Source organism: Pithys albifrons, chromosome 14, assembly GCF_047495875.1.
Source record: "Pithys albifrons albifrons isolate INPA30051 chromosome 14, PitAlb_v1, whole genome shotgun sequence".
NCBI classification, from domain to species: Eukaryota; Metazoa; Chordata; class Aves; order Passeriformes; family Thamnophilidae; genus Pithys; species Pithys albifrons.
The window spans coordinates 7,571,897-7,591,728 of record NC_092471.1 but is presented as its reverse complement, the minus strand read 5'-3'; the positions used below and the strand labels follow the sequence as shown (position 1 = coordinate 7,591,728).

Below are 19,832 nucleotides of genomic sequence, written 5' to 3'. Positions count from 1 at the left end.
GGAGCTGAGGGAGATGCCACAGGCATCCCAGCAAGGCCACAATGCCCCTGCAGATGCCCAGTCCAGACACTTCTCCATCTAAAAAAGGTCCACATCCCCTGCGGAGGTGCAGCATCTTCCACAGCCCTGCCCAGGGAGCAGCCCCAAAGTGCCTCTCTTGCCCCTCAGAAGCAGGAAAGCACAATCCCCTCTCACAGCAGAAAAGCAGTATCAGAGCTGGCAGGGAACAGTACCCTGGCAGCAGAAGGCACAAGTATCCAGAAATTCCTCTGCACACTTTGAACTAAGCCCAGACACCAAGTGCAGTGCTTAAAAACTGCTGAAGCAGCACACTACAGAAAGCCCCTTATTAACCTCCAAGCCTCATTTCACTGATGAGGAGGACATCAGTGGTATTTAATTGCAGGGGAGAAACAAAGGCAGGACACAGGGAGGGATCTCAGACACACACAGCTCCCTCCTCACAGCTGCACCCTTCAAGCCATAAAATCCCCAAGGCAGAGGCTGGGGGGACAGAGACATCTCCTACCACACACTTTACTCCTCCATGGGCATGCCAGAGAGTTGCTGCTATCCCTCTGCAAAGAGCATAATGCAGAATTTTCCTACAGCAGACAACTGATGGGATACTCACCATGGGGATCCCACAGGGGCCTCTCTGCATGGAAATGCAGGTGGGAGCATGAGGCCATTGATGTGGGTGGGATTGTATTGCAAGTAAGGATGCAGGGAAACAGCAGCAAAAGCCAACAGGCTCCCTCCTGCAAGGAAGGACCCCAGAGACACCGGCCAAGCCCTCTAAGAGCTGTGCAAGATGCACCAGGATGTTGGAAGATCAATTGAAATGGGAAAACTCTGGTACTGACTGAAGCAGGGGAGAAGGAGCACCATGTCTGGGCTTAGCAGCACAAGGAGTACCAAGAGGCTCCTCGGGGGAGCAGCCCCATCCAGCACCCAGAGCTTGGTGAACCACATGCCAGCACTGTGCTGGCATTGCAACTTCAGGCAGAGAGGAGGAAACAAAAGCAAAACTAAACATATTTCAAAATATCCCTTCCCGGTAGCATGCACTGTCATGCAATACTTCCAAAGCCATGGTTTATGTGGCTCAGGAGGGCAGTTTCATGCCCTAACTCCTGCATGATGGATTTTACAATTTGTTAAAGAAACTCATCAATCCTCAGCAGTCATTTTTAATGCCCAGAGCCTCCACAAACTCCTGCATTTTGCTGATCCCCCAATTTCAAATCATTTGAAATTGCTGCTACTATTACAGCTCTGCTCCTAAAGCTAAGCATTATGGCACACTCCAGACTTCCAGCTTCATATGCTGGTGTAATAAACAGATTAACTGTGATTTATGAACAATAAGTTCTGGTTATTTGAAAGGAAACATTACCTCCCTAGACCAATCCTGACAATCAGAGATCTCTCATTATGCAGACAGCTCTTTCCACCTACCTGTAATCATCGGTTTAGCACATCGTTATCAACCTGGAAAATGTATCACCACAGTTTTTCACTACAAAACTGTGCATCCAAAGCATCTGGCAGGAAGCAGGACCAAAGGCAGAATACCAGCCTGAATTGACCCAGCAAGAGAATTCCTATTTAAAATACATATTAATAATAATAATAATTAAAAAATTAAAGCAACAACAAAACAAGAAGCTTTGGGAGAGCAGTGCCTCAGTGGAGATAGGTGCATCACAGAAGGAACAGCAAGACTTCAGTTAGCAGGGGACTAATTAGGAACAGGAATTATAAGATGATACAGAGATCTGTTTGTGGTGCTTATTTACTAGTAAAGTCTAATAAGAGCTTTAATACTATTTTCCAAAAAATGGACTCATTCTTTGAGTCCACTCTAAAATGTCAGCTTAGCATTTTACAAGCCCACAAGCAGGAGTTCGCATTTCCACTTGCACTTTTCACCTGCAGCTACTAAACTGACCACTCCACTCATGAGGTTTTTGAGCACTGCTAGGAATCATTTTATACATTTATTTAGTTAATCACAATCACATTCCTCCTGTTTAGAAAGGCCATGCAGCCCTGAACACTGATTAGACACCTAAGCCCATGCACACATCACAGCTGTGACCTGTTGGTCCCCAGGGCAACTCTCCCCTCTGCAGGGCTGGTTCAACTCCAAGAACTTCCCAAGCTAGAGACTTTTCCCTCCCACCCCATCTCACCTCCTCTCTCCCCACACTGTAAGGATAATAGTCTGCAGAACAATGCAGTGCTGAAATCCATCCAAGGCTCTTCCTACTGCCAACACCTGAAATACCCTCCTGAATTATCAAACTTAATTGGCTTAAAGATGCTGGAGCACTAAACTGTCCCAAAAGACAAGACCTGAGCTCTGCTGGGCTGCACCAGTATCAATAGACCCTTCTCAGTGATTAATGTGCAAGAGCTCCCACCACAAAGCCCCCATCTCTTCTCACCTAATTGCCACGTGCATCTTGGATTTACCTGTGCAAGGCATAATTAGTAAAGGCAAAATTCTTTATATAATTAAATCTCTTTAATAGAATAAAAGAAATCTCAGCTCCCTCACCTTGACTCTAAAGTGGTAACAGCCACTCCTGAAAAATGAAAAGCCTTGAAGGATTTGGAATAAGAAACTTGGAGAGACAATTGCTAATCTTTTATCTTCCAGACTTCAAGCAGAATCAAGTTCTTCAAAGAAAACCCAATAAAGCAGAGACATTTTCATCATAACAAAATAAATAATTCAGTCATACTTTAGAGGACTCAAACATTAGGATTGGCTATTTGATATATTTGTGGCTTAGGTGCCTCTAAACTGATTAAAGATAACCTGATAGAAGCTTGCAATGTCAAAACTGCCTTCAATCCTGACAGATATGAATGGATAGTGTAAATAACTATAAATAACCAAAATGGCTGCATTTATGCCTAATGGAGGATTTACAGCCTCCAGAGCTGCCTGGTAGGACTGCAAGTTACAGCTCTGCCTTCATCCAACTGCAGCACACAAGGGGAGATGAATCCATATCCTTCCCACACCATCTGCTCTGACAGAATGACCCAGGGCTCAGCTCCAGACAGGACAAGGAACAGGATTCTCCCACAAATAAGAGAATACCATAAACACACAGACAGGTTTGTTGGTATTGATTTATTGTGATCTTCCTAGAAACTACTCTGAAACGCATCCCAAAGGTCCCTCAAATCTCCACAGCCACTGCAGGTTCCCCCCAACAGTTTCTGTTATCTTTCATCTGCCATCTGCAGAAAGCAAAATGCCATTGCCTTTGAGGGAGAACAGACCAGGCTTTCATTTAAGCCTAGGGACCTTCACCCAGGGGGACTCATCTGCAGCATCCCAGTCTATTTTCCAGTTTGGGTAACTGCATTCCTACCTTCCCACTGTTCCCCACCTTCCCAAAGTCCCAGCAGCTCTGCAGCCCCACAGGAGCTATTTGGGAAGCAGGTAGAAGCAAGCCATGCACCCACACAAGCATTGGGGCAGCTTGATTGAGGGTCACAAACAGGCACGTTGTGTATCTCACGATTTATGCCACTGCCAGGGGATCACAGAGCAGCCACCAATATGCTCTAACAGCCCAGTGTTTGCACCACACAGGAAGGCATCTCCAGGACTGGACTGGCATCAACAGAAGAGGCAGCAGAAAGACAATACAAGATCCTGCTGTTTGCTTATCAGAGCAATGACTCAAAACACTGAAAGCAACTCTCCCCAGGAGCTCACTGCACTGCTGCAGACACAGCCCAGCAGTCAGACCTCCTGTTCCTGTGCTTCTCACTTGATAGAGGGGGAAGATTACCAGCAAGTCCAACACAAAGCAATGAGTGCAGATGTTCCTCTTCCCTTGGAAGCCCTTCTGTGCTTAATCGTGTTGCAGCCTTTCCCCCTTTTAAAGAACCTTTTCCCTTGGACAAAGAATTGGGAGGAACGTACCACAAAAGCTGCATTCCAGCAGCTGCTGAAGCTTTAGTTTTCTGTTATTCACAGACCAGTATGGTCAATATGCAGGACAAGAAATTAAGTGACCACTCAAAAACAAATTTCCAAACTTGGGAAGCAGGATGAATCAGACTGACAAACACAACCCAACCCCAGGGAACAGAGTTCTTTAGTGAGGGGAAGGAGACAAAGAACCACCACACTGGCATTTTCCAGCTCAAGTTTACCTTTCACAAAGTTGAGTTATCCAGATTTAATATTTAGGAAGTCAATAGGATTCACAGAGGCCTTTTTTTGTTGTTGTTTTTTTAATACGATTCCCCCACCAAAAAAGCAAATATGTAAGATCAGAAGAAAGAGAGGGGAGAAAGCCAACCATAGGCAGGGCCTCACCATTCTCTGCAGCAGGTGAGCTGCACTAACTCACTGGTCAGTTCACATGAGAACCCCACAGCAGTGCTAAATGTCACTTGACAAAAGACACATGGGCAGCTCTGAAGTGATGGGGTCCATCCTGGCTCCATGGCATGGAGCTGGTGGTTGAGAACCCAAACAGGGAGGTGCAGCAAGGACAGATACCAGCACGGATACACAGCACAAAAGCAAAAAAAGTGCCTGAAAAATAATCCTATACTAAGATTTAACTGCAGCTGAGGCAGTCACAATCCATTTTAACACTGTCAAATGCAGCAAGTTTCCAAAAGATTTAATCACTACTTAAATCATCTTCATCATTTTAAAAAGTGCCTGCAAGATAAGACCAGGAGCTAATTGTACCATTTAAATTTAGTGAAGGGAGAATTTTTTTTGGTTGGGATTTTTCCTTCTTGACTGCAATAAAAAAGGAGCCCAAGGGTCTAAAACTAATAATCTAATAAACTTTGCTAAGTGAACATTGTAACAGATAGGCCTGCATGAGATTTCCTGTAAATGCCAGACAATTTCCCTTGATCTTTATCAGCAGAGATGCTGCTCTAGCTTCAGCAGGAAGAAATTAAATTTGGTGCAAAATAATAACATCTGGGTGAGATTCTGTTTGTCAGACTAGCAGTCCCTTTAGATGCCAAGCTAAAAATATTAAAATCAACTCTGAAGGATTTCACATTTGTGTTTTTAATATGAGTAGTTCAGCTGTGTTTCCATACCAACACACTTCCCCACTCTCCAGAGTGTTGCAATTATCTGTCCTCTGCACAGGGTCCCCAGACGGTGCTGGGGTCTGACCCAGTGCAAGACACACAGAGACCTCTCTGCCCTGTCAGAGCACACCTCAGAGTGCACTCCCAATTCCCAAAGCCACAGGGCATTTGTCCCCTGGTTCCAGCAGGACTTGCAGGAGGTGCTTGAGGACCATGAGCTCCTCGTCCCTGACCACTCCAGTATTCCTGACCTGCAGCCACCAGTCCCAGCATATACCCTGGCAGTGTAGGAGGACTCAAACAGCACATGGGGTTTGATTTGGGACACCCACCTCAGCACCAGCTCCTTCAGAAATGCCTTGAGATAGAAGCCTGTCCCCCTACAGTGTCAAGAACAAATCAGACCACTGAGTTGGGTCAAGCACAATTTCTACAGCTGGAAAAGCCTCTGGCACTGCAGCCATCAAAATACTCTTAAGCAAGAAGCAATTAAAAGATCTACCTACTTTAAAAAGTGTTCTTCTACAGACTTTCAGACTAATTTTAAAGATAACAAAAGCAAACAATGTTCAAAGCCTAATGAATGGGCCTTCCAAGTCCAAAACACTTTATATAAGATAATTAAAGTGAGCTCCTCAATCATTCCAGCTAGGAATTCCTCTTCTTCAGTGGGATTGCAAACAATTTTTAGCCACAAGCTTTTTTATAAGCAGAAGTAGTCAGAAATTGTTCAATTAAATGTTTATCTTCCCCACCAACAAGAATGGCAATTCTGCATATCAAGGCTTCTCAGAATAACATCAGCTTCAAAATCTCTGCCTTGGTGTCTGGGCCAGGATGGATATATAAAAAAAACAGGAGTGAAGGAAGAAAAGAACAAAACAAAACAACCCAAACAAACAAGCAAAACAAACAAATTTTTAAAAAAACACGCAAAGGAGTCAACTCTTTCCAGAAGAGGCAGAAAGTTCAAAGCCAGGGCACCCCACTGCTGTGCACAACCTGCAGGACCACAGGGTGTCAATTCCCACACACAATAAAAACTAATGTTGCAGTTTTTGTCAAATGATAGGGAGGGAGGCAGACACTTTGTATTCCAACCAGGTTGTTCACCGTTTCTGAAGCTGGTCCCCATTTCCAAGGCCTAAAAAAACAATCTCTCATTAGTTTTACTCCATTCTGGTTCTTAGAATTGGAACTTAATAGTCACTATATTAAGAATTACTAGGGGAAAAAATACACTCTTATTTTCCCAGCAATTTATTTGATCTTACATTGAGAAAAACAACACATTAGACTTCATCCGTCAGTTGTGGTCCAGAACAGAGCTTTACCTTGATCTCACAGGCTCAGCAGTCCTTAGGTCTTGCTATTAGCGAGACATAAACAAAAATAAATTCTGCAAAAATATCATCATGAAGGAAAAAACACTTGATTGCCCATGATTTCCTCTTTAAATACAGGCAAAAGCACCATTATACAGAATGATAGTACCTCAACAGGACATCACTCAACAAACAAGCAATCATTTCACCTCACATAAACCATGGCTGGAAAAAGTTTTGCTTGTCTGAAGGTCCTAAAAAGAACGACTGCAGATTCAAGTGGTACAAACTAGTGTGCATCCACACTAAAAAATACTCAAAGATCCATCTCACAAACAAACAGAAAAAGAGCCCTAAAAAAAAAACAAGCTATCCTTAGAATTGAAGCTGCCACAGCAGGACATCAGGTCACCAAGAATTCAAATACTCCATGGAGCACCAGGAAACAAGTTTGTGAATAAAGCAGCCTCTGCCCACCTTCCCATGGAATAACCAACTTCCTTATGTGGTGGATAATACCCAATACACACATTTGAGTCAGATCTTATGGAGCATTACACTGAAGTGACAGCCAGATCACATCACTTCATCCTGTGTTTTGGGACTGGCAGAATCAAGACGCTACTTGCGCAGAGATCTTTAATTCTTGAAGAAATGAGCTTTTCATTTATTTTTAAATTTGCACTTCAAGAGGTTTAGTCTTTAAATTTACATTTGCTGTTACAGCTGCAGGAATATTTAGGACAAGCTCTGCAAAGCAACTATATACCAAACCAGGCGTTTTATTAATCTTAAATACACATATATACAAATATAGGAAAACAAGTGAACAGAAAGCTTTCAGTCACCTGTGCTTCCAACTGCCAGGTGCTGAGGAAGAGGAGGAGAAGTGCTGCCTCCTCCAGCATGTGACAGGACCAACCCCAGCACTCACCTTGGAAGACAGCAGCATTCTGGATTACGAGAAACTTCAGCTCCATGCTGGCAGACTGCAGGAACTGCTCCATGTTCAGACGGGCTGTTGCCTGGTACTTCTCCTCCATCTTCCTCGAGCAGCATGTGGAGCCCTTTGGGATGCATACCTGCAGATCAGTGCCTGGAGAAACACAAGAGAGCAGAAAATTTTCATTAGAAGGCGGAATTACAGGGAGTGGAGAGGAAACCAAATCCTATGCATCCATATTGCTGCAACTACTGTTTGGGCAAAATGATGACATTTCTGGAATTTGTCCTGAGCAAGCAGTTTGGCCAAAGGAGAGCACTGATAAGGCAGAGCCAGGATTGCTGAGCCATAGCCCCAGAGAGCCATGTTTGCCTGCCAGCACAATGCTTGCTTTAGCTCCCACACACTCCATCTGATGTGCTGGTGCCAAGCAGAGCAACCCTGAGTATTGCCCTGCTGTGTCCTGTGTGCCCACCAGCACCCTGGTAAGGAGCCACAGGCAGACTGAAAACATGGAGTGGGAGATGGAAAACAGAGACAGGATTTGAGGCTGCAGATTTACAATGAACAGAGCAACGCACAGAGTTCATCAGGGAGGACAGGATTGTAATTTGCACGAAGACTTTAACACTAGTTTAAAACATAATGGTGTTATTTGCCTGCAATTTCCATCCTTTTGCATCCCCAGCAACAGCAGAAACAACAGATGGACAAAACAATAATGGCTTACTTTTTTTTTACTGCTGCCTTTAAACCGTACGTATCTTTGAGCTCTCCCACCAATTGCTCCATCCCATCCTTCCTCCAATGCCACAGGCAAAGCCCACAGTACACCACTTCACTCAGAAGTCACACTGCAGAGAGACATCCTGAGGGATCCACTGAGCACTGCACAAGGCAAGAGTCTCTTCTGCAGATGTGCTACTGCACGGGCAGCATCTTCACCCAATTCACCAGGATGGGACAAAAACCAGGGAGCCAGAGGAACACCACTTGCTCTGGCACCTCCAGCTGTAATTCTTGGCACTGATCAGTGATGTTAAACTTAATTTTTGACATTCTCAAAGCATGGAGTAAGTAGGCAATTTTAGGAAAGGTGTTGTTAGCTAAAAATAAATAAAATACAGAAAAAGAATAAAAATCTTTCTGGACTCAGACAACAAAAGATGAAACAGAAGAGCTGGAAGTACCAGCAACAAAGTCTCACTTTTGATCAACTTTCTAGAGCAAACTGAGGCCCCACAAACAAGCAGAGCAGTGAGCTCATATCAAAGCAAAGAGCCCTCTTCACACAAAACACATCTAATGTGATGCTGCTGCTAAAACTCAAACAGCAAGCAACAACACCATTAAAAACAGTTATCCAGGGTCAGAGAGAAGCCAGATCCTCTCAATTCAGTGTCCGCCACTCAATCTGCATCACACCTGGAGCAGGAGAAGCTCCCTGCCAGGCTCAGCTGACCAGGATTAGGAAGCAGACCCCAAGCCAGTGACTGACAGCCCAGAGTGAAGGCTCCTCATACCTCTCAGCCCTTGCTCCTGCCTTCCTGTTTGGTTTTTCACCTTAATAGAAGCAAGTTTGGTAATTTACATCTTTGCTCTAGAAGGATTACATATCCTTCTAGGTTGCTTTCTCTCCTCTCCGTCTGAAAAGTCTTTTACCACATCCGCTCTCTCCCTAATTACTAGAAAGTGTCAAAAGTCACTTCTGCAAGTGTAGTCTAGAAGAACAGGATTAATATTAATGTCAGTTCAATCGTGTGCCTCCTGAAGAATAGTTATCCACAGTGCCAAGGGAAAAACCATCTGTCAGGGCTCAGGAGCAGCAACAGCAGAAACCCTCCTCCCTCCAGCCCCATCCCTTCCCTGACACAGCCTCGGAAAAGAAACATGAAACATTTTATCTGCAACATGCATTGCACGTGGGGAAAGGAGATTTAATCAGTGCAGGTCCTGCTGTCATTGCAAAAAAACCACATGGCAAAGGGGGGAGAGGGGTCCTCACCCCCATCCTGGCTCCATCACTCCCCGCTGCCTCAGTTTCTCCCTCGGCAGAGCTGGATGCACAGCACAAACTCCTTCCTCAAGCCCTCTGACACAGAGCCAGCATCACTGCCATCTAAAGCTCGAGTCTCAGTGGTTCATGAACTCACCCACTCCAGAGGAGCACAGCGACAGGTATGTCATGCATTGAAAAAATAACAGGGACTATAAAACCACATAACAGCAAGACACTGTGTTAATGAGAGAAGCAGTTATATAACAGCAAGTTAAAGAGGTTTTTTAAAGTCAAACTCAAGTCAATTTACACCACAAAAAGGCTTAGTGTGGTCACTTTAACACTACAATGTGGCCATAAATTTCTTTTTAATACAAAGCTTATTTCCTCCTACATTTATTATATTACAACACATTTCAAATTATTAGAAAAGAAGCCTTCAATGATTAATGGAAATACCAATGTAGAAAACCTGAGAGTTGGCAATTAAGAGGTCTGTGCAAGTTAAAGCCAGGGATAGGAAGCAGCAAGGTCACCTACTCACAGCCCATCCTTCTTTTTAGCAATTAAGGCAATTTCTTCCCTTAAATGGATTTTTATTTTTGTGCTGTAAAAAGACAGATATATGCTGTATCAGAGCAGTCATGGAGGAGGAGGAGGAGGAAAAAGCCCAGGAATCAACTCTGACAGCTTAAAACGTTTTACAGAGATAGCCAGCTAACACTGGTGACCAGAAACCACTGTGAACGCAACAGGTCAACACAAGCAGGGCAGGCTCTTATGAGGTACCAGGGACAAGGTCCTTCTTGGCACAGTGTTGCTACAGAGGGACAAGGGATGGGGGCCTGACTCCCATCTGCCAGCTATTTTCTGTGCATGGCTCTCCCAGATGGTGAGCTGGCTCAAACAGGTCTATCTGCAAGTCCCTATAGTAAGGACGGGAGGTTTTGATGTCAGTCCCCCAGGAGCCACTAACCCACACCACTGACCCCAGCCCCAGCACACACTGATGAAACAAAGACAAAGCTTTTTGACCTGCAAATATGTTTGGGGTTTATTCATCCCGTTGCTTAAAGGAGCCTCATCTACTCTCAAGCTGCAGGACTCCCCAAGAGACCCAGCCCCAAGAGCAGGGGGCTGTGCAAACCACAGGTGGTCCAAAAGCGTGGTGGATGCAAAGATACGAACTCCTGGAAACACCCAGCAAGCCCACAGATCAGACACGAGCAATAAATGAATTAAAGTGCCACACGTTTCTGGCTCCAAAAATTGCATGGAAAAGATTCTGTGAGTCATCAAATCCTAGCCTCTGCCTCCCAATCCACCCCCTCTCACCATGTTATCTAACACAAACACCTCCAGCGATAGCTACGGCTTCAGATAGCAAAGCCCATTCCGCTGCCTAATGGCCCTTGCTGTTAAGACTGTTTTTATCTCCCAACCTACACAACCCTTTTTCTTAAAGTTTCAAGTCATTACACCTCCTAATGCCAGTCTCAGCCCTTGCAAACAACCTCCTTTTGCTATAAATCATTACAAAGTCATTTTCAGAAACAAAGTGTCCCATGAATTATTGCAACAGTTTTATTAAATTGCATATGGATACTCATATACCCATCTTTGCAAGAATAGTGAGACAATGAGAAGCTAAACACAGGACCCTGACCCTCTGCCATCCAACTCCCACACATGAGAAGCCACTGGATGCAGTCCCTTCCATGGGTGCAGGAACACCAGGCACCATCAGAGCTGTGCCATTTATGCCATCTTGGGGAACAGCAGTGTAAATGCTCCAATAATTTCACATATACTCCCAGGTGACAGAAATAAACTCTAGAGCTGCAGTAATTTCAGTAGCACCCTGCCTCTTCCTCCTCCTGACACGGGGAATTTTTACAGAACACTGGGTAGCAGTGAATTTAAAGCATTACATTTGACTTTGATGTACAATTATCCCTGCAGATAGGTGGTTAGTACAGCAGAAGTGAAAATAATTTCAGTGGATTAAATGTCAAAAAATTCCCCTCGAGATCATCTGTGGGCAGTTGTGAACTCCTTCACAAGGCTGAAGGATTTTCCTTTGATTTTAAGCATCCCAGGATAGCTTCAGCTCTGTCATTAGATACAAGCAGACAAGCTGTGCTTTCCACTGGGGCACACAAGCCTTCCCACCCAGATCCAATGGCAGCTTAAATCAGATTAACATTCTCCCCGAATTTACCCCAGGCATTGCCAAAATAAGAACCTATCCCTGCTGAACGTTCCATTCCTGCAGCCTCCTCCCCATGTGAGCGGGGGCTCTGTCACCCTGTGCAGCAGCACCTTCGCCTCCTGCAGTCTGGAAATGTCAGAGGGCCCCCTCCTACCCTCTTAGCTCCACGACTTGATAATATCACCCGAAAGAAAGATGCTGAGTTTGGGTCAATTTTCCTCCTCCAATTGTTTTACAGGCAGCATCATGCTTTAAATAGATAAAATTATGTTGTGCATCTGTCCATGGCTTTTAATGCTCAGCATTTGGGGGGAAAAGGAAATGCAACTGTTTAGAATCCAGGTTAAGTGCTGATCTTTTAAAACCTAATTAAAGAGATATAAATTATAAACCAACCTCATTCAATAGGTGATTAAAGTTGGAACAGTACGGATACTACATGGGATATTTATTACTGCTTAATTATCCTTTATTTTCTATTCCATCTTGTGTTTCACAAGGCCATCTGACTCCAGATTCCTCCCCAGGTCTTGCAATGTTGGCCACATGATTCTCATGCAAATCTAACACTCTATAAAACCTCATCTTTTAAAAGAAGTTAGTGAAAAATACGTTTTACAGAGTAAAAGTTCACTCCTAACAAATGTACAAATGTATCAACAATGCTGTCATCAAAAATATGGAATTAATGTGTAGGCACCCACTCACCATACACATTTGTTACAGTCACATGCACACATCCTACAGCCATTCCAAAGACTGGGAAGAACACTGTTCAGGATGTTGTTAAAGTTAACCCCTAGGAAAAAAAATAAAATTAATGATCTCACTATAAAACCACTGCCTGGGGAGGTTACTAAATTTTAGGGTTCTGCTCCTGCTCTCTTAACTATCAAGAGAGCAACTTGCAGGCCTGAAATAATTAAGAACAGAAAACTCAATTATCTAGTAAACTAAGCCCTTAAACCACCGTGCTAAGCTAAATGGAAAGGCTGCACAGGGAGGAGCATCGTTAGTCCCACTCAGGAAAAACAGAATAAAAAAGAGCAGGAGTACAAAGACAACCAGCTCACAAAAAAAGGCACATCGAGACCAGCAGGAAGACTTGGGATTTTTAATTTTTAAACTGTACATTGGCACACACCAGCTACCAGAAATAAAAGAGAGCTTGAAATGCTCAGCCACCCAGTTGTAAAGCTTTACACTTTGACTCCAAAACCAAAAGGTTAATCTCCTATTTTCTCAGGGTGAATCCGTATTTGCTTCCATCAAAGAAAATTAACAAAAAAGCTGGAAATAGCACTTTGCCATGGGAGGAAAAAAACCAGATCTGCTAGCAGATATTTCTGTCAAGATACATATTCCTCAGCTTTCCTTTGTCCCAGGGCAGAGACATCCATCCCATCGTCTCCTCATCCCAGCAAGGCACCAGTTCACCCCTTCCCCTCTACACACATGCACCAGCCCAATTACCTAGACAATCATCACCAACACAAAGAAACCCAAATGGTAAAGAGAAGAGAAAAAGAGACCAGGAGAAATGGAAATTCAAGCTACTGTTTACATGTGTGACATTATGCAGGAAAAAGAATGGAGAAGGAAAACCAATACAGGCAACATATGAAAGAGACTTCAGTTAGTACTGAATGTGAAGCTACCCCAGGGCAGAACCACAGGCTGACAGGAGCTGGTGCCAAGTCTCACCTTCAGAAAAACCTAAGAAAAGCACTCTCCCATCACTCTGCCTTCGCTCTTCGCCAGCACAAGACCTCTGATCCAGCCCCAGATGAGCCATGAATTACATCCTCCCACCCCTCCAAACACTCAGATGCAGCTCACAGTAGTTAGGTCATGCTACTCTCCACCTCCAAGCATTCCAAAGCTGCTCCAGAGCTACAAAAACCTGGTCCCCAGGCTGCAGGACTGGAGGAGCACCGAGCTTCTCACTGCCTGATGTGTGCCTTCAGCTAGAATTACTCCCAGAACATCAATACCACTCATGAAACAGCATGACACTTCCCTCATATTTATGAGAATTGCCCCTTTTTTTTGTTTTTTTAATTAGAAGTGTGGTCTCTGACTCCTTCAGAGCTCTCCTACGGAGAGCACTGTGCCAATGTCATCCCAGCCCATGCAACACTGATCCAGTAAAACAGAGCCATGGGACATTAATTCTGCATGTGTTGCAACTCAGCAGTGTTTCCTCTACTTATTCCTTCAGCCACCACTGCTCATAATGCAAAATGGGGGCTTCCAGCACTCATTGTTTCCAGTTTATGCCCAAAAAATTCTAAAAAAATTCCCCAAACCACATTTTAGAGAAGTTGTTTAACCCTTGGTTTCTCCAGGGGGGTATGAGCCATAAGCAAAGTTCTCAGAATTGATTCCATGGCAATTTGTGGCTGGAAACTCCAAAACTTTTTTTAATTGACAGATGTATGAAAGGAAGAAAAGCAATAAACAGATGCCTGGAAAACAGTCCTTGAGTGATGTTCCCCTATTACAGAGATTTATGCAGCTGCTACTAGGAGAGGCAAGTGCTCTGAAGTGTAATTACTACAGAGTCATGCAAGATGGGCCAGATTCAAGGTATAAGCAAGCAGTCGTTGCTTTAATTATGATCAAGTTTATGTACTTAGGCAAATGTAAAATCCACTTTCAATTTGAAATGTGGGAACTTTATCATCATAACAAGCTGGAAGCATTCACTTGAAACACCAGGCCTGTTACGAGATATTGATCCAGCTACCCACAGGCTCTGCAGAGTGGCAAAGGGCTCCTTACTTCTGATTATCACGGATGCAGCTGGGGCCCCCAGAGGAGACAGCATAACTGAGCAACTCCAGCAACCTGAACCCTGCTGGAAAGGGAAGATAGCAGGACAAAAACACCCACTGCAATCACAGCCAGTTTCAGGGGAGGGACTGGCCACATTGCAGCACAGCAGCCCCAACAGCCCCTCAACACTCATAGCACAGCCTCTGATGGGAGTCATCCAACAGGGACCTGCCCATCCCTCCATCACCTCCCTGGAGTGTAAAAACATACTCCAATCAAGGTACCTAGGGATCAAGGCAATCATTTCAATGACTTTAAAAGAAAAGTCTTCCCTTGCTTCTGTGATTACAAACAAACATCAGAATTTGTAATTTCAACGGTGATTAGAGCAGCTCTTTCCATTTCCTGCAACTCTCCATGCAAACATTTCACTGGAAAGTGTTTTCAGTATCACTTCCTTACTGACCAGGAGACCAAGGCCCTGCAGGGTGGAGAGAGAAGAGATGCTGCTCCTGCAGCTAGTCCAAAGGGAGCATTAAGTGTCAAAAATTATATAGGAAGGGTGTGCAAGGGCAGGAAGGGACAGGAAAGGTACGCTCTCACAAAGACTTACATCTAAACTCTCCTTCTAGATCGCACAGCTGTTGGTAAGCTGAGGCACTGCTACAGCCCTTCAGACCACACGATTTGGGATTTGCACCAGCAGCCACAACACCCTGAAGTCCCAGCCCTGAGCGCTCTGCTTGCCCCCTTCCTCTCTAGCGCTGCAGCAGATCACTGCTGAAGTAACTCTTATGTTTCTGCTCTGTGCAACACCAAATGCAAGAAATGCACCTCAACACATCGTTATTAAAATCCGCTACTGCTGGCACTGATCTCATTGCACCTCCCCTGCCTGTCACGTTGTCCTGTTATCTTTTCCTTTACGTACTTTGATCATCAGGTTTTCACGGCAGGCGTTCTCCGCTGTGTATTGAACCCAACACAAGAGCACCCGAGCACTCCAGGCAGCTCCGTAACGCAGCCATCAAAACTGATCCGTTTGTATACACACACTCCCAGCACACAGCCACCCACCTGGAGCAGCCGACACTCCCCAGTTCCCAAAAAGCTGCAAAAGAACCTTTGAAAGGCAGGGAATTCAAGTGTTTCACTTACATTTTAAAACAGGAATGAAGCAAATATACCAAAAGCAGCCTTGCAAGGCGTAGGTGGTGAGGTTTGGTGCGGTACCACCCAGGCAGCCCCACCTGTAATGGGAACTGCAGAGCAGAATAACACGTCGTCCAGATCCATCACAGACTCCCCCTATGCCCTCGCACCCCGCACGGCACCCGCACCGCTCCAGGAACGCCGCGCTGCCGCCTTCCAGCCCCATCCTCCGGAGCTGCGGCAGCCCCCGGGCTCAGGCTGGGATGAGGGTTTGTAAGCTCCGGGGACGGCTTTACAGGGCGGGATTGCCCTCGGACTCTGGCACACCGCAGCACGCTGTGAAAAGAGGCTCGAGCGGACGGACCCAGGACCTCCAGAGACGGGACGGGTGTGCGGAGCCTCTGCCTGCAGGCGGGGACACCGCGATCTCCCGGGGACCGCGCACCGGAGTCCCGACAGCAGCATAAGAGGACGGGGCCGGAGCCGGGGCCGGCTGGTTCCGCGGGCAGCGCCGCAAGCTCTGCCCGACAGCCCGAGCTTGCCTCAGTGAAAGACCACCGGAGCAAACCGAGCGCAATAAAGACCCGCTCATTCAGTGGCTTCCCATTCCAGGGATGTAGCCGGAGTCTCCCCGTTATCCCCGCGGAGGCGCGGAGCCCGGCGGCCGCCGGCAGCCCCTGCCGCCGGGAGAGAGCAGCTCCCCGCAGGCGGCCGGAGAGGGGACAGCCCGCACCCGGCTCCGCAGCGTCCCACAGTCGCACAGCGAGCCCCGGGGGGATGTCGGGCGGCAGAACACCACGGGGCAGAGCAGTCTCACCTGGCACGGGGATCTCGGGCACCCACTTGGCTCCCGGCTGCAGCACCTGGAAGGCGGCGCGGACCGGGCGGCAGGAGGCTTCCCCCGCCGACTGCGCGGTCCCCGAGGCACTGAGCAGCGCGGCCGCCAGAAGCAGGAGCGCTCCACCGCTCCCCGACATCCTCTCGGGGCACCGGGGCACTCCTCTACACGCTGCCAGCGGGCATCCCCACGGTGCCGGGATGCGCCAGAACCGGGATCAGCGGGAGCTCAGCCCGCGCCTCGCGCGGCGCCACCAGGACACCCGTCCCGGTTCCGCGCGCACCGCACCGCCCACCGCGTTCTTATTGGCCCCCGCCGCGGCCGGCCCCGAACCTGATTGGTGCCCGCCCCCCGCTCCCGCCAAACTCGCCCCGCTCGCGGCACCGCTCCGGAGCTCATTGGCCACACCTGCCCCGCTCCGCACGTGTGCGGGCACCCCTGATGCCCTCCCCATCCCACTCCCGGCCCCAGCCCCATCCCGCTCCCGGCCCCAGCTCCATCCCGATCTCAGCCCCATCCTCACCCCGATCCCAGGCCCATCCCGGCCCCGGTTCACACCAGGCTGAGCGATGCGCCGGCGCTCCCTCGCTCCGCTGCCTGTGCGGTGCGGCCCCCACGTCGCCCCACGCGCGCATTTGGCATGGGAATGCGGAATGCGCGTCCCCTCGTCCGCACGTGTTGCACGAGTTCATAGTGCTGCGCCGCGAGGGAACAGAGCGTCTCTTAAGGCCTCGCCACCCCCAGTTTGAGCTGCAAGGGAGGGGAAAGTTCCGCATGCCTCGCCAGTGCCTTTCCATAAGGCGAGGGGATGGAGTGGAACTGACCTGGCAACTCTGCCGTGTGAGCAGAGTGGTGTTGAGTGCAGGGCCCTGGGGCAGCAGTGGAGCCTGGATAACCCAGTCTTTCAGCAGTCCAGGGGTGCCTAAGGTCTGGGGGGCTGTTGGGTGAATACCAGGCAAGTCACCAGGGGGGTGCACTGGAAACAGTCAGCTGTACATGACCAGGTTGTATTTCTCCAGCAAGGTCATTTCTTCACCAATTTCCAGGTGGAGCTGTTGGAAATGCCTCACTCACCAAGCTAGAGTTCCCCCACAGTCCCACAGGCCTGGCCAGAGCATGTGTTCCAGGGCAGCAAGGAACAGGGACCCTCACTGCTGCATCAGCCAGGGCCAAGACATCTCAGTTCCAGCTCACCAGCAAAAGACCTTAAATACCATCGCTGAACACTCAGCTGGAGAAACCCATGCTTCTCATCTCTCAGCAAGCAGCTGTACAAAGTGGGAAGCAAACAGGTGGGGCAAGGGAAGGCTTTCGATGATCCTTGTGGGTCCCTTCCAACTCCGAATAGTCTCTGATTTAAAACAGCAGGGGCCATGTATGAAAAACTGCCAAAACAGTATCTGCCCAGGCAGTCTCCTGACTACTCCCCCCCAGCCTGCACAATGCACAGAAAAACAACGAGGGAGCAAGCACAAGCAGAAGAACAGAAGAAAAATCTATTTAAAAGTTCCAGTGCAAATGCAGGATCAAATTATTGCTAATGGCTTGCTACCAGCTCTTTTTCACTCTGAAATTTTGAAGAGAGATGAAAAATGAAAGTCCAACCTGTGTATTTGTTCTAAGAAAATGCCTGCCAGGGAGAGATTGTTAGAATATATTATGGATATGATTCTAATAAGCTGGAATGTGCAACATGTCTCGTTGGTTAATGGATTGTTGGAGCCTGTTGCTGTCCACAGACTGCACTATTTATTATCTGTTTATTGTGTCTCGTAAGCTTGACTGACAAAATTCCCATTAACCAGGCAGCAAAAAGTCCCGCTTTGGAGGAATTCAGAGAAATCCAGATATTTCATTTTGTTTAGAGGTGCAGGTGCTCCACACTGCAAATTGTGCCTGGTTTCAGCAGACCTAAGAGCAGGCATGTGCTCGGTGATACAGATGAGGAGTCATCCTTTCCCCATTTTCATTGCTCCTGGTTCCTTCCATGGAACACCAGCACATGTGCTGCAGCTCATGTGGGCTGTGTCACACTGGATAGGTAACATACTTTTTCTGCATCTCCTTCACTGATTCCATGATGGATCTGTTATGTTTATGCAACACTCTTGGTTTCGGGTACAGCCTTGTATTAGGACAGGAATCAATTGGACTGAATTGCAAAACACAAAGGCTGGTATTTGAAGCGCTCCTTTATATACACTATTGCAATCTATATTATGTTTATGGTCTGAATTACAGTTGTTTAAAAAGCATTCAAGCATCTCCTGTGTTCATCTTCAAACCTGCTGTGTGTATTTCATTTAAGTACAGGAGGCTTTTGCTGCTCCAGGTAAGTACACAGATATTGTCAAGCATGCCATTAGAGCAAAGAATTACATGCAGTGCCAAATAGGTGCCATTTAGGTATCTCTGCTCAGATGAGGAAATGTGTTAAAATTTCAAACAAATTGGGAAACAACATTACTGCTCTTTACTGGATCTGGCTTCTCAGTGGGATCTGACATTATCTTGACAAAGACTTGCTGCAAAAAGTTTTTTTACCAACAAGAGGATGTGTCAAAAGCAAGCTAAAGCTTGTGGAAATGTAACACAAAACCAAGTGGCAGCCCTTTCTTTCAGTCACTATTTTGGCTTATACCAGAAGTGTGCTGGCTGTCAGAAAAAAAAAAAGAACTCACATTTTAACTGGAGACTTCCCTTAATGAAGTCAGTGATTTTCACTCATTTCTCCCAGTTTTCACTCCAGCGTTACTGACTTTCCCTGGGGTACTAAACTCTAGGATGCGGCTAAATGGAGATAAGGCTTGAATCCCATCTGATCCATGGACCAACACTGTCATGTTCTGTAGCACCTCCAGCCCCAAACCCAAAGGATGATCTCCACCCCAGTGCTCACAGAAGCATTCCCAAGGTGATAACTGAAGACTCTCTGACTTCCACCAGGACTGCAACCGCCCCAAGAAAGTCTGAAGCTATTTTCTTGAGCACTGCACATCCTTATGACCTATTCTTTTAATGTGTAAGGGTAGCAAAAGCAGATTTGTCCTGGAGGAGAAAGTAGACAACTTGCTCCAAGATCAGAGGCAAAGTCACTGGGTTAGTTGTCTGCCAGCAGATGTACTAAGAGCCAAGTCATTGTCTCATATCCAGGATGATAATTTCCCTTGTTACAACTGCTCACACCGTAAAAAATTCACTTAATCATCTACCTGCCTCAAGCCTGTAAGTAATGAGAGGCAGGATCGTGTGCAGCTGATTTTATCAAATGCTCTTATGAAGTTCTCCACTGGGAAAACCCTGAATCAATTAAAATACCAAGGAGAGATGTAGGAGAGGGATTCATGCTCCCCAGTAGATGCTCACCAGGTTATAAACATATTTCACTTACTCTGTGGATGGATGTATGAGTTCCATGGGGACAAGGTCAGCTGAGCCATGCCTATAACAGAGGAAATCACTGTGGGACAGGGCAGAAAAGAAAA

General features: G+C 46.6%; 1 protein-coding gene across 2 annotated transcripts in view; it reads right to left on the bottom strand.

The window, feature by feature from the left end:
• The window catches only part of GPC3 (glypican 3), a 146,158-nt gene extending 129,550 nt beyond the window's left edge, over positions 1-16,608 (bottom strand). For both annotated transcript variants that reach the window (XM_071569267.1, XM_071569268.1), the window contains exons 1-2: positions 16,327-16,608; positions 7,360-7,521 (exon numbers count right to left, since the gene is read on the bottom strand). In XM_071569267.1, coding sequence (XP_071425368.1) covers positions 7,360-7,521; positions 16,327-16,486 — 322 coding nt within the window. In that variant the 5' untranslated portion in view covers positions 16,487-16,608. The remainder of the gene's footprint in view (positions 1-7,359; positions 7,522-16,326) is intronic.
• Between the last annotated feature and the right edge of the window lie 3,224 nt (positions 16,609-19,832).